At 35.2% G+C, this 14905-nt stretch overlaps 1 protein-coding gene across 8 annotated transcripts in view; it reads left to right on the forward strand.

Annotated features, from left to right (window-relative positions):
* The window catches only part of RIC1 (RIC1 homolog, RAB6A GEF complex partner 1), a 145211-nt gene that overhangs the window by 99474 nt on the left and 30832 nt on the right, over positions 1-14905 (forward strand). For all 8 annotated transcript variants that reach the window (XM_023627318.2, XM_070248299.1, XM_023627320.2 and 5 more), the window contains 3 exons: positions 4478-4569; positions 10350-10438; positions 14203-14347. In XM_023627318.2, coding sequence (XP_023483086.1) covers positions 4478-4569; positions 10350-10438; positions 14203-14347 — 326 coding nt within the window. The remainder of the gene's footprint in view (positions 1-4477; positions 4570-10349; positions 10439-14202; positions 14348-14905) is intronic.

The following is a 14905-nucleotide window of genomic DNA, read 5'->3' on the forward strand; positions in this document are numbered from 1 at the left end:
TTGGAACCTCTCTGGGTTTGGTTGATCTTCACCATGCTTCAGGAGGTAACTGAGTTATCTCCTTTCCTGCCCTCTCTGTATCCAGTGTTAGCATAGAGGGACCACATTCAGCATGTAAACATTCACTTACTTATCCCTGTTTTCATTGTCGTCTAGAGACCACTGGGATTTTTTTGTTTTGTTTTTCTCCAAAGAAAACTCTCCAGTTTTTTTGTTGGATTGGAGGTAGGGTATTTCTTAGCTGTTCAAATTGGGAGGTACTCTAAGAAGATCTAGCTGGTGCTTAAGTAGGCTTTGAGCCAATCCTACTGCTTTTAGTTCAGCCTTTCAGAGACATCTAAATTCCCAAGCCTTTTGTCTACCCTACAATGTAAATTTAACTGTTTCTCAACATTGTTTACTGCCAGTTAAGGATTTTATTCATCCGTATGCTTCTCAGCTTCCAAAATTTTTGATGCTACCTCCTCTCCCATTCTTGTCCTTACCAGTTTATGCTTTTTGAAAAAAATCTTTTCTGTTACAAAAATTGGTGTTTTAAGAGTCAAAGAACCTAAATATTCATGTTCAGTCTGCTCTTTTAAACTGGAAAGGATTTTAAGTTTTGAAGGGCATATTTTCTCTACATTGTATCAGCTTTCTGATTCCTAATAAAATATTTTCCATTAACAACTTTATTCAAATGGTAATTTACTAAATAATACATTTGTGATCAAAACATGTCAGTATATAAATAAGAATAAAAATAAGCTTCTGAAGAATCTAATTTTTTTTACAAGGTGCATATATTTGTAATTATGTTTGGGATTTTTTTAGGGTTTTTTTGGAGGTATAAGTGACATTCAACATTATATTAGTTTCAGGTATATAAGATAATGATTCGATATATGTACATATTGAGAAATGATCATCACAGTAAGTCTAGTTAACATCCATCACCATACTTAGTTACAAAGGTTTTTTTTCTTGTGGTGAGAACTTCTAAAGATTTACTCTCTTAGCAACTTTCAAATATGCAATACAGTATTATTAACTATAGTCACTGTACTATACATTACATCCCCATGGCTTATACATTTTATAAATGGAAGTTTGTGCCTTTTGACCCCCTTCACCTATTTTACCCACCTCCCCACCCCCCACCTCTGGCAACCACCAATCTGTTCTCTGTATCCATGAGTTTGGTTTTGTTTTGTTAAGATTCCACATATAAGTGAGATCATACAGTATTTGTCTTTCTCTGTCTGACTTGTTTCACCTAGCATAATGCCCTCAAGGGCAATCCATGTTATCACAAATGGCAAGATTTCATTCTTTTTTATGGCTGAATAATATTCCATTGTATCTATATATCACATTTTCTCTATCCATTCATCTGTGATGGACACTTAGGTTGTTTCCATATCTTGGCTATTATAAGTAATGCTGCAGTGAACATGGAGGTGCATATATCTTTTTGATTTAGTGTTTTCTTTTTCTTTGGATAAATACCCAGAAGTGGAATTTCTGGATCATATAGTAGTTCTCTTTTTAATTTTTTGAAGAACCTCCGTACTATTTTCTATAGTGGCTGCATCAATTTACATCCCCACCAATAGTGCTCAAGGGTTCCATTTTCTCCCACAACCTTGCCAACACTTGTTATTTCTCTTTTTGATAATAGCCATTGTAACAGGTGTGAGGTAATATCTTGTTGTGGTTTTGATTTGCATTTCCCTCATTGTTAGTGATGTTGAGTATCTTTTCATGTACCTGTTGCCTGTCTGAGCTCTTCTTTAGTAAAATGTCTATTCAGATCCTCTGCCCATTTTTTCAATCGGATTGTTTTGCAGTTTTTTTGCTATTAAATTATATGGATTCTTTACATATTTTGGATATTAACCCCTTATCAGATACATGATTTGCAATTATTTTCTTCTGTTCAGTAGCTTGCCTTTTTGTTTTGTTGATGTATGCTAAGCATTTAAGTGTTTTTACTGAAAACAAAAATATTAGAGCTGAAGAAGTGATTGACTCATTTCTGAGTATCAGCTTTTATTATTATTTGGTTAAAGAAATTTTTCCAGTAAATTAAGGATTTAAAAAAATAATGAAAAATAGATGGACATTATTAAATGTTATAAATAAAAATTATAAATTACAAGAAAACAACATATGTATTACCAGTAATTGGGAAATACACTAATGTCATATTTATATTAGGCATTTATTTAAGTGCTTTGGAAAAATTCTATTTGGCATTGTTTAATACATTTAAAGATGTATTAAAACATGTCAGATTATGCTGCTCCTCTGCTCAGAACCCTTCAATAGACCTAGATAATTAGGACAAAACCTGCTGAGGACAACTAGAAAGGCTGGAGAAAAAATATTTTTTTAATGTACTTAAGGGCTTTGGAGAACAAACCAGAGTAAAGCACTACCAGGCTAGGGGAGGCCAGAGGCCCAGTGAGCTAAGCCCAGTGGCGTGAACAAACACGGCTAGATCCAGTAACACAGATGGATCTCACACGTGTTGAGTGAAAACCACTAGACACAAAAGAATATGTACTGTGACTCTATTTTATATAAAATTAAAGGAAAAATAAAAACATAGGCAGTTCTGAATTAGAGTTTGTATGGATACATATTTAAGTGGTAATGGTTTAAAGGAAAAGAAGGAAGTGATTACCACGTAAGTCTGGATATTGGTTACTTTTGTTGTAGGGGTGAGGGTTTATTGATCAGGAGGGACACTTGGGGGACTTTTGAGTACTGATAATCCTTGGCCTGAGTGGTAACTCCACAAGGGTTTACTTTGTGATATTACTGAGGTGTACATTTTTGTTATGTGCATTCTTCTCTGATGTATTATAGTTCATAAATAGAAAAGGTTAAAGAAGTTAAAGATACTCCAGTGACTACCCAAATAAAAATTAGAGAAAAAGCCAAAGTTCTTATAGTGGCTTTCAAAGCCTTATAAATCGGGCCTTCTACCTGTTACCTCATCTACTACTTTTCCTTCCTCCATTCCACTTCACTCCATCTTTGATGTTCTTTGAACACGCCAGAAATGCTGTTACAATAGGGCCTTTATATTTCCTACATCTTCTTCAGTACTTTCCTCAAAAGACACTTTCATAGGGAAAACCATTTAATATTAAATCTTTCCCCCATACTCTCTCTTCCCTGTAACTGCTTTTACCACCCTCCAGTACACATTGTGATTTTTTTTAACTTGTCAGTCTCCTGACAAATGTAAGGCAGGGATACAGGTAGGGATTTTGGTGTGTTTGAATCCCTACCATGTATCCTCAGCTCCTAGAGCAGTGCCTGATGAGAATAGTGGGCATCTGGAAAATATTTGTTATGGGAGTGAATGAATGAATTTCAGTTGAAGCAGTGGTCCAGAGAAACAATGCTCAATGCTATCTTTACCATTTTTTGTTATCTAAAATAATGTCTAGTTTTATTATTAAAATTGAAAAATAAATAAAATTCCTGCAAAAAAAAAGCAGATATTCCGTGTTTAGATAGTAGAATATATAACTCATTTGGGAATTAAATAAAATCTGTAGTATTACATTTCAAACAGAATTGTAATTATATTGGATTCTCTAATGTTTACTATTGGGATTATCCAAAAATAAAAGTGCTGTATTGTAGTGTGCTATTTTTAGTGCTTACTAACTCACAGTCATTATAGTTTTTGCCTTAGAATTTATAATGTAAGGTACTCTTGATTTTACAAATAAAAAAAGACAATGGAGCTGATCTATTCTGTATTTATATTCAGAATTAAATAGCATTCAAGCTTAAGATTTAAGCTTTTTATTTATTGAATGCTTAACTTGTTGAATGCTAGGTATTGTTATTAAGTGATTTACATGTATGTATGTTCTCATTTAATCTTCAAAACACTCTAAGAGGTGAGTAATTTGCAGATAAGAAACAGAAGCTTGGAAAGGCCAAATAATCATTTAAGCAAGTGAATGGTAGACAATGAGATGTTATGTCAGGCTGCAAGATACCATGCTATCAACCATTATACCATAAAGCAAAGGAGTAATAGAGAATAGTAAGCAATTGCAAATCATGAATTGCTTCTAAAGGATAGACCACATAAAATTTACTGTTTTCCACTCATTGGGACGTTAAACTCTGCGTATGTGCTAGATGATGAGAATAATAATAGTAAGCAAGTTAGATGCAGTTTCTGCTATCAAGAATTTTAGAAAGATTTGAAGATCAAATATCCATTTTTTTATTATTTTGTAAATAGATTAGCTGGTACTAGACTGAGCTCATTTGGGAATATTTATTGAACCATTTAGTGAAATTTGGGGAGAAAATTCAGATGATAGTCCTGATGGGATATTTTCCTATGCACATGAAACCAAATAAAGCCTTATGAAACTATGTTTATTAAAGGAGAAATATATTGGTTACAGTATATTTTGGAGAACACTTTTTAAACCTTAACTATTTTTCTTTATTATAGCAGCTTCATGGAGTTTGGCCACAAGATGTTGTTGATGGAACTTGTGTAGCAGTAAATAACAAGTATCGACTAATGGCATTTGGTTGTGCAAGGTAATTGGTATAGACTTCTGCATTTTAAAAGTTATGCCAGAAATACTTTGTTTTTTTAAACATGAGATGTTCTTAACATAGTTGTAAACTTTGTCATGCCCGTCATAACTTGTGAGTCAGCCTTAATATAAAATTCAAAAGTATTTTATTAATTTGAAGCCAACAAATTAAAGTTGGGCACATTTTGGAGATTAAGCATTTGAATTTGTAAAAGTGAGCTTTTCTTCAGTGGTAGGAAGTTGAGTTACAAGTTAAAAGAGCAAATCAGTTAAAATTTAGGTACTGTTTAAAAGGGAATCACAGGGGCCAGCCCCCTGGCTCAGTGGTTGAGTTCACGCACTCTGCTTCAGCAGCCCAGGATTTTGCTGGTTTGGATCCTGCGCGTGGACATGGCACCGCTCATCAGACCATGCTGAGGCAGCATCCCACATAGCACAGCCAGAAGGACCTGCGACTAGAAAATACAACTATGTACTGGGGGGCTTTGGGGAAAAGAAGAAGAAGAAGTAAAAAAAAACAAGATTGGTAACAGATGTTAGCTCAGGTGCCAATCTTTAAAAAAAAAAGGATCAGTAAGATATTTTTCTTTTTTTTAAATAATCCTTTCTTTTTAAGACATCAGTATTGACGTTGCCTTTGAATTAGTGTGTGTGCCTTAGTGAATTTTATAAATTAGTTTCTTGCTTTAATTCGGATAATGCAGGTTTAAGAAGTAAAGTTGCATACCAGTTATTCATTTGACAAATATCTTTGTGTCTGCCATGTACCAGGCACAGTTCTAAGCACTTGTGATACATTAGGAAACAACAAAGATAACTGACTTTGTCAAGTTTATATTTTGGCTCAAATAAAAAGATTCTATCAGATATTTCTAGTGCCTTACATTGTGTAGTGCTTTTTAGTCTTCAGAACTCTTAAACGCAAAATTCCATTTTGCCTTTACAGTGAAACTTAGTGGTTCTATAAAATATATATCTAGTATAATCTCCAGCTGCATAAGTTAGGTATTAAAATATTTTTATTAGTATAAGTAATACACGTTATAAATTACTGCCTTCATTGCACTGTCAGTAATCTCTTTGTAAAGTGGGGAATCCTCATCCTCAACACACTGCTTCTTATTGAGGAGATAAATGTAGAAATATAAGTAAATTTAACTTAGTACAAGAAAGAAGGAAAAGCCTATATTTTTTTCATATTCATGGATTTGATTTGGTCACATTTTGTTTAGAATTCTTAAATATATGTTCATGAGTACATTTTGCTGATGATTTTCTTCTTCTTCTTCCTCTCCTGGTTAACATGTCTCATAGAAAAAGTTGGGGAAGGGTTCCTCTCTTTCTCTTCTCTGTTCATCTTTGAACGTGTGATCAAATTTTTCAGTGAAGCAATCTGAGCCTAGAATTTTCTTTGTGGGAACTTTCTGGATTACTGATTCAGTTCAGTTTTAAAAATAGATTTAAGAATATTTAGATTTTAACTTTCACATTGTAAAATAAAAATATCCTTGGGGCCGGTATGGTGATTAAGTTCACGCACTCTCCTTGGGATTAAGTTCACACACTCTCCTTGGTGGCCCCGGGGTTTGCAGGTTCAGATCCTGAGTGTGGACCTACATACCACTCGTCAAGCGATGCTGTGGTGGCATCCCACATATAAAATAGAGAAAGATTAGCACAGATGTTAGCTCAGTGACAATCTTTCTCAAACAAAAAGAGGAAGATGGGCAACAGATGTTAGCTCAGGGCCAGTCTTCCTCACCAAAAAAAAAAAAACCGCCAAACAAACCCACAACTTATAGGAAGGTGCATAATTCAGATATTCATAGTTTTACAAAACAATTCTAATATTAACACCCATCTGTTCACAACTGGGTTGATAAATAGAATATTGCCAGCTGATAGAAGTTTTACCCTTGCCACTCTCTAATCATAGCTCCCATCCATTCCCCTCCCTGACTCACTTAAACGTAATCAGACTTTTGTCTTTTGTGATAATCATTTCCTTGTCTTTATAGTTTTACCTCCCATGTATGCAATTCCTAAATAACATAATTTACTTTTACATGATTTTGAACTTTATATGAATAGAATCATATTCTATGTTTTGTGTCTTGCTTCTCTTCAGTTACCATTGTGAAATTCATCCATGTTGTTTGCCAGTAGCTGAAATCGTTTTTTTGGATTGATTTATAAATAGTGTTCTGGTGTATGAATATACCATAATTTATCTGATTTTCTGTTAAAGGACATTTACATTATTTCCTGGCTTCCAAAACAAGAGAGATTCTCTTATATAAACCCAATATCTTTATCACACATGAGAAAATTAATGAAAAATCCCTAATAAGATCTAATACTCAGTTCATATTCAAATTAACCCAGTTGTCACAAAATTTCTTTTATAGTGCCTTTGTTCCAACCAGAATCAGTCAAAACTTATGAATTATATTTGGTTTATTTCTCTTTGTTCACCTTTTGCCTATAACAGTCTTTACGCCTTTCTTCTTATTTTCATGCCATTAACTTTTTAAGAGTCCAGAATTGTTTATAGATTGTCCTACATTCTAAATTTGTCTCATTGTTTCCTCATAATGGCATTTAATTGGTTTCTCTAACACCTGTGATGACTTGAACCTTGAAGCTGGTTCTTATTGAGCAGGTACAGTCAGATGACTAGGAAGCTCACACCACATCAGCATTTAGAGGAAATTCACAGAGACAGAAGCAGTGGTGGGTGTGCAGTTCCACATCGCTTACATTCTGGGCTAGCACCCAGGGGTCTAGCAAGGCCAGATGTTAGATGTCTATTCCAGGAGAGGTACTCTTCCCCTTCCCCCAGGATAGTGAAGGTGGAATCTGGACCTTCAGCCTTTCAGTCACCTCAGTTTCCATTGATTGGGAGAGTAACAGCTCTTCTGGCATGATCATGGGTTGGGGTGAAAGTGATTTGTAGCTGTGTGACATAACAGACCAGTGACTTCTAGCCCTCATCTGTCAGCACTTACACAATTAATTGCCTGGAACACTAGGCTGTAGCTGATGTCCTTAGAGTTTTATAAGAAGCCAGCTTTTGGGGCCGGCTCCACAGCCAAGTGGTTAAGTTCTCATGCTCCACTGCGATGGCCCAGGGTTTGGATCCTGGGCACGGACATGGCACCCCTCATCAGGCCACGTTGAGGTGGCGTCCCACATCCCACAACTAGAATGACGTGCAACTAAGATGTATAACTGTCTACGGGGGCGGGGGGTGTGGTTTGGGGAGATAAAGCAGAGGAAAAAAAAGAAGAAGATTGGCAACAGTTGTTAGCCCAGATGCCAATCTTTGAGGGAAAAAAAAGAAGCCAGGTTTCTTTTAGGATGCCAGTTTGTAGGGCATATGTCTTACAGCCTGTTCATGTTTAATAGTTAGATTCTGGTTAAATGTTTTTGTTATTAGGTGATGTGTACTTCCTGTGGCATCATGTAGCAATAATGTTGAATTGTCCCAGTATTAATGGTGCTAAATTTGATCTCTTATGGTGATAATAGCTATATCTCTATTATAGAGATGTGGTTTTTGCTTTGAAATTAGTAAGTTGTGTCTTTTTAGTGAAAAAATATTTTTCTCCTAATGGGCTGATGAGAAATGGAAAGAAAAATAATTTACAGAATATAGGCACTATAGAATACCTCAAAGGTTAATTGTGAGTCTTTTGTATGTATTGACTTAGCACCTGCTTCTTACATTAGAAATATTTGGATCCTCACTGACTTGTTAGAGCTTAGCAGCCAAGAGTTAACACTTGAGAGTTGTCAAGTGCAAAGCAAAAACAAGTAAATACTTGCTAGGCACTTAGTGCCATCCTTCAGCGAGGTGTCTCATTGGGCAGGTAGTCTAGAAAGATATCTGTTCCAGGCATTTGGCTTCTGACTAAGATGGAATAGCAGATCAGATTTTCTCTCAGAGAACTACCTGAAACAACCAAGAAAATGAACAAAAATATGAAACAAGTGTTTTGAATTCAAGACATAGGACATCAGGCAAGAAAGGACAGTGATCCCTGAAAGATTAGAAACTAAGAAAACTCTTCGACTGCCCCAACTTTAATTACTTTGAGAGAGTTTCCAGGGTGCAGCATGAGGAGGGGGAGACAGAGCGTAGCAGATTTCCTGAGTTGAGTATGTGGAAATGAGAGTCTGGAGAGACCAAAGCAGCTAGGGCTCACAGGACAGACACCAAAGAGGAGAAAGTGGCACAAAGAACTCCATAAAGTTGTAGAGGGTCCCTTTTCAGTATTAAACTGAAACGTGGAAGATGTAGAAAAGACCCATATCAAACACTGCAGCAGAAAGGATTAATAAACTTGAAGAACATAACAAGAGAAATTATCCAAAATGAAACACAGAGAAAAGAATTAAAAACAAAGCATCAGTAAGCTGTGGGATAACTTCAAGTGGCCTATTATTGCAGATGTTTTATCTAGTCCCAGTCTTAATCTTTGAGGACTGTCAGACCTGGCTGGAAATGGATCATAGCTGCTTTGGGGAAACCATCTGACTTCTCCTACCACGAAGGAGTGCACATAAGTGCCAGAACATTCTAGCAGTCATAAGCCAGTGTCATTCTAATGTGTGGAAAAGTAAAGTATTTTAAAAACAACACTTCTGTTAAATTTTTGATCTAAAAATAGCTCCATAAGCAAAAACACTATTTTTTATGATCAGTTAGTTCAATTTTGAAATGTAGCTTAGATGTAATATGTAGATTTCTAGTTTTGGTTTCTGGTCCTTAAAATTTGACTCTTGTAAAGAGTTGGTTGGTTGGTTGGTTGGTTTTTTTTGAGGAAGATTAGCCCTGAGCTAATGTCTGCTCCCAAGATTCCTCTTTTTTGCTAAGGATGACTGGCCCTCAGCTAACATCTGTGCCCATCTTCCTCTACTTTATATGTGGGACTCCTGCCACAGCATGGCTTGCCATGTGGTGCCATGTCTGCACCCAGGATCTGAACCAGTGAACCCTGGGCCACCAAAGCAGAACGTGCACACTTAAGCACTGTGCCACTGGGCTGGCCACTGTAAAGATTTTTTAAATGAAATAATTACATATACTATATATACAAAAGCACATGTATCATGTGTATAGATATAAAAAATAATATAAGATATAAAAAATAATAAAATGAAATTCTGTATAAATTACCATCCAGCATGAGAAATAGCACATTACCAGTGCTGATGCAGCCCTCTGTTTCTCCTCTTCTTAGTATTCTCCTTTCTCCACCAGCCAGTCAATAATCTGGAATTTGTGTACATTAGCTCTTTGTTGTATCTTTACCACAAATGTATATAACTACTGTGTTTGAATGTTTTTGACTATATAGAAACAGAATGATTCTCTCTCTATATATATATATATTTTATTTTTTTGCTATCCATTTTAATGCACGACTAAAGTTCATTCATTTTCGGTGCTATATGGTATACTACAGCTTATTTTTTCTTTCTCTTATTGATATTCAGATTTTTTTTCCCTTTTTTTCACTTATGTACAATACTGTAATGAATGTTGCACGTGTTTCTTGTTAAACATAGGCAAGGCTATTTCTGGGGTATATCTAGAGGTGAAATTGCTACATTACAGAATATACATTTGTTCAAATTTGAGATAACTACAAATTATTTACAAAATGATTTTGTTCTAATTTACACTCCTACCAGCAGAACGTAATAGTTCCCATAATAATGCTTTTCATATCTGTATTTGTCTTTTTCCACTGAAAGTCTGTTTGTTTTTCACAGTGGTTCTGTGCAGGTTTATACAATAGATAACACCACTGGAGCTATGCTGCTGTCTCATAAGCTAGAGCTAACAGCAAAACAATATCCTGGTGAGTCCTCCTTTTTTTCCTTCTTATTTTAACATTTTTAATGTACAGTTAATGATATGCTCCCATATTAAGAATAATTGCCATAAGACTATACAAATTTCTCTCATGTTTGGCATCAGGAAAGAAAGGTCAAATAAAAAAGAGCACCCATCTACATCTAATCTAATTCAATAATAAAAATCTTATTAGCCTCAAGCAGGAAACTGATGTATCTCATGTTGTAATCTCAGTTAAACATTAGAATATTTAATTGTTAACAGTACTTAGTGTTACCCACATGAATACCAATATTTTTGCTGTGATTTCTTTTAACAACTCATAACTTCCACTCGAGACCATTTTCTGCCTGAAATGCATCCTTTTGGATTTCCTTTAGTGAAGTTTTTGTGGTGGTAAACTCTTTTTTTTTTTTTGTCTGAGAATGTTCTTTTTCCCTTGTGATTTAATTATAGTTTAACTTGGTTTGGTATACAGTTTTGGATTGACAGTTATTTTCTCTCTGTACATTGAAGAAGTTCCAATGTCATTGGGTTTCATTGATACTACTGGGAAATCTCCAGTCAAGTGTTATTTCCTTTTCCGGAGACTGGCTTTTTCTCTTTAGCTACCTTTAAGACCTTCTCTTTGTTTTTGGTGTTCTGCAGTTTCACTGTGTTGTGATAGGTGAATACTTTTTCTTTTCTCTTCTACTTGAGACTCAGACTTAGTGGATCTGAGAATTTCTCTCTCTCAACTGTTCTGAAAACAAAATATGTAAATATTATCTCTCTAAATATTTCCTCTTCTTTAATCTCTTTTTCTGGAAATCTAATAGACTTATGTTGTACTTTTTCCCATGTTTCTTAACCTTTTTAAATTTTTCATTTCTTTGTTTCTCTAGACTGCATTCTAGAAAATTTTTCCATATCTGTCTTCCAGTACACTAATTCTCTCTTCCTTTGAGTCTTATATGCTGCTTAATCTGTCCATTGAGTTTTAAATTTCAATTATTGTATTTTTTTAATTCTAGAAGGTTTACTTAGCTCTTTTCTAATCTGTGTGCATCCTGCTCCTACTTGCAATATTCTTTTGTTTCTTTAGATAGAAAAAATGGTTTTTATATTCTCTGTTAATCTCAATATCTGAAGCCTTTCTGAGTTCTATTTTTGCTGTCTTGGTTGTTTGAGTTCTCATTCATTTGTTTATGTATTTTAGAATTTTTGACTGAGAGCTGAGTATTTTCCTGGACACTTACTTATGTGAATGCTTTGAGACCTAGATTGAATTTGAGTTCTTCCAGAGAGGATTTGTGTTTGTTTCTGCCAGTCACCTGGGAGTACTACATCGATCTGGAACTCTTTGCATTATATTCTCAGAGATTTTTTTGAACTTCACAAGTTGCACAAATTATGGATCAGAGTGAGGACTGACTTGTGGTTGCAGATTCTCAGGGGAGCTTCTTTATTTTTCCATTCAGTACCATGGACAAAACATGAAAGTGTCCCATCCTGTTTCTTGATCTTCCACATGGTAGAGTTTAGTTCTCATTCTCCCTTGTACCATGGATGTACCCCTTTATAGTCCCAGCATTACATGGATATCTTCTGTTAGATTCCCTGCCTTGACCAAGCTCTGAACTTTGTCTCCTGTTCCTCACATGCTGTGAGTAATCAGAGATAGATAGAAGTCAGGGTCTGCAGGATTTGGCAGAAAAATTCAGGGCAGAAGTACTTTGTACACTCACTCACTTCTCAGTATTTTTGATTGTTTTGAGATGTTTAAGTGTTCTTTTCAACATTTTAGTTGTTTCAATGTAGCAAGTCATTCAAGGTGTCTAATTTGCTGTCATGCCAGAAATAGAAATTTGTTTGTTTTGTGATTCTTATTGTACGCCCTTTAAAAACCTGCAGATATTTTTATCTATGGACAATTTTTGCTGTAACCTACAAGAACAGAGTACTGTGTATTTTTAATTGTGGTTTCTGACCCTTTTATCTGTTTATTTTTTTATCCATACTTATGTTGTGCTGTCTAATACAGTAGCTACCAGCCACATGTGGCTATTTAAATTAAATTAATTGAAATTAAAGAAAATTAAAACTTTATTTCCTCAGTAACATCTAAATGTTTAATAGCCACATATAGCTCATGGCTAGCTATTAGACCGAGCAAATATAGAATGTTTACATCATTAGAGGAAGTTCTGTTGATTGCTTCTGTTGGACAAGACTGTGTTGAGTTTTTTAGATTGTTCTCTTTTCTCAGGTTCATGGAATACAGTTGCTCCCTTTGGTTATCTGCTGACTCTCACTCTTGTGGTCTTTGTTGTGGGAGAATTCTGCCTCCTTGAGTTATATAACTTTAGGCTATAAACCTGCTTGAGATGTTGGGAGACTTCTGTTGTCCTCCTACATCTTGAACTGAGACAAGGCTTCCTTCTTTTCTTCTGGCTCCATTGGCTGATTTTTTATAGGTTGCAGTGCTTCCAGAGTCCTTACATGATCCAGCAGCTTCCATTCAGATTCCTTCATTCATGCTGGCCTGAGACTCCTTTTTTGTCTTTGTAAGAGATGAGAAACCCCAACTCCCTAGTCATTTCTAGGGCTCATCCCAACCTTCTATCCCTATATTTCCAACCTCGCCCCCCGGCTCCCTTAGCTCAAGCGCTAACCAGTCTTGCTTTCAGTTCTCTCTTTTCTTTTAGCTCCTGGAGATCTTCCTTTTTTGGAAGTTCAACTCTAACAAAGTCTTTGGATTACTTTTTAACATTTTTCTCGTTATGCAGATTATCATAATCTATATTTATTGTAGGTTACCAGCTAGATAAATTTCCTGTAATCCTGCTGCCTGAAGATGAGGTTAATCATGATTAATATTTTATTGTGTATCTCTTTGACTAGATTTAATATATGTATAATGGTTGGAAAATGTATATGAATTATGGTGGGAAGTGCTAATGTGAGGATTCAAACAGGCAGAGTAAAAAAGTTCTTACTCTGTTAACTTAGCCTGTCTTCTGTAGGCTAAAATCTGTATATCTCCCCTTTGTAACAAATATAGCAAAAATGTGTTAATACTGCAAATGGAAAGAATTTTATTTTTAAAGAAAGTGATGCTGTAGATAGCTTTTGAATTGCTGATAGGAAATGCTGGCGTATTTCATTTAACTCTGTTGTAAGGAAACTTGGATTTTACTACACAAAGTTTTCTCCTTTAGTAATTATATATGGCATTGAAAGAACTATTATTTGTTAAAAGAAGATATGAGCACCTTGGAGCACTCAAGCTGGAGTTTACCTACTTAATCCTAATAGATTAAATTTCAATTTATTTTAACTTGGATCCCTCTGATATTGCCAATGGAGCATGAAGATAGTGGTAAAATATTATTTTACATTTTAAAACACCTCAAAAGTACTGTGCAAAGTACTTTTGACATTCAGTGTTAAATCATTTAAGGGAGCTATTATCCCACATTTTACAGAAACTAATTTTCCCAAACCCAAAGACTTTTAAGACCACCAGTTGTAGTTATTCAAGCTAATAGTGGCCAGATGGCTTTTACTTCTTATCAATCACTTGGGCACTGAGTTTGTTCTGCTTAGGTCAAGTCAAGGCTAATGGCCTTACTGATTTTAAATAGCCCTAAATGAGCAGGGTTCATCTCATTATTTGAAGCAGACATACCTTTCTGCTTATTTCACTTGAAGATATAGACTGTAGTAAATACTAAGTATTTCTATAGCTGTCATTTATTTTTAACTCTTCTTGTGATTTCTTAACAGACATTTGGAATAAAACAGGAGCTGTTAAATTGGTCAGATGGTCTCCTGACAATAGTGTTGTAATAGTGACCTGGGAATACGGAGGCCTTTCTCTATGGAGTGTGTTTGGAGCCCAGCTGATTTGTACACTTGGAGGAGATTTTGCGTGAGTCAATAAAGGCAAATTTTAGATAAAATTACTCCATTATCTCCCAGACAGTATACATACACAGAAACTTTGTGTCATACAGCTACCCTTTTGCTTTATTTGACTCTTAGTGTAAAACAGTTTGTAAGGTTCAGAATTAATTTGTTCAGAATGTATTGTTTCTCTGAAGATCCATCCTCTTAAAACTGACTGTTCATTCAGTAAAAGTGCATTTATTTATTGAATCCCTAATTGTGTATATGATAGCATGTTAGATTCAAGGCTAAATCCAACATGGTTCTGCCTTCAAGGAACTTATTATCTAATAAGAGCGGTAAGCCATGTATATGAATAACTAGTAGAAAATGGAAACTTACATTATCTCATTGGTTTAATGTATGTTAACCTAGTGGGTTGATAGGAGTGGGTTGATATCTCTGCTGACTTCATATACTACCCTGAATTTCTGTCCTGATGAAATGCACACACCTTCCCAAACTACATGACCCTGTCAAGAAGTTACTTAGGACTGGAAGACTGTGTCTCAGTGATATGCCTAGGTATATTAACCAGCAG

Source organism: Equus caballus, chromosome 23 (assembly GCF_041296265.1).
Source record: "Equus caballus isolate H_3958 breed thoroughbred chromosome 23, TB-T2T, whole genome shotgun sequence".
NCBI lineage: Eukaryota > Metazoa > Chordata > Mammalia > Perissodactyla > Equidae > Equus > Equus caballus.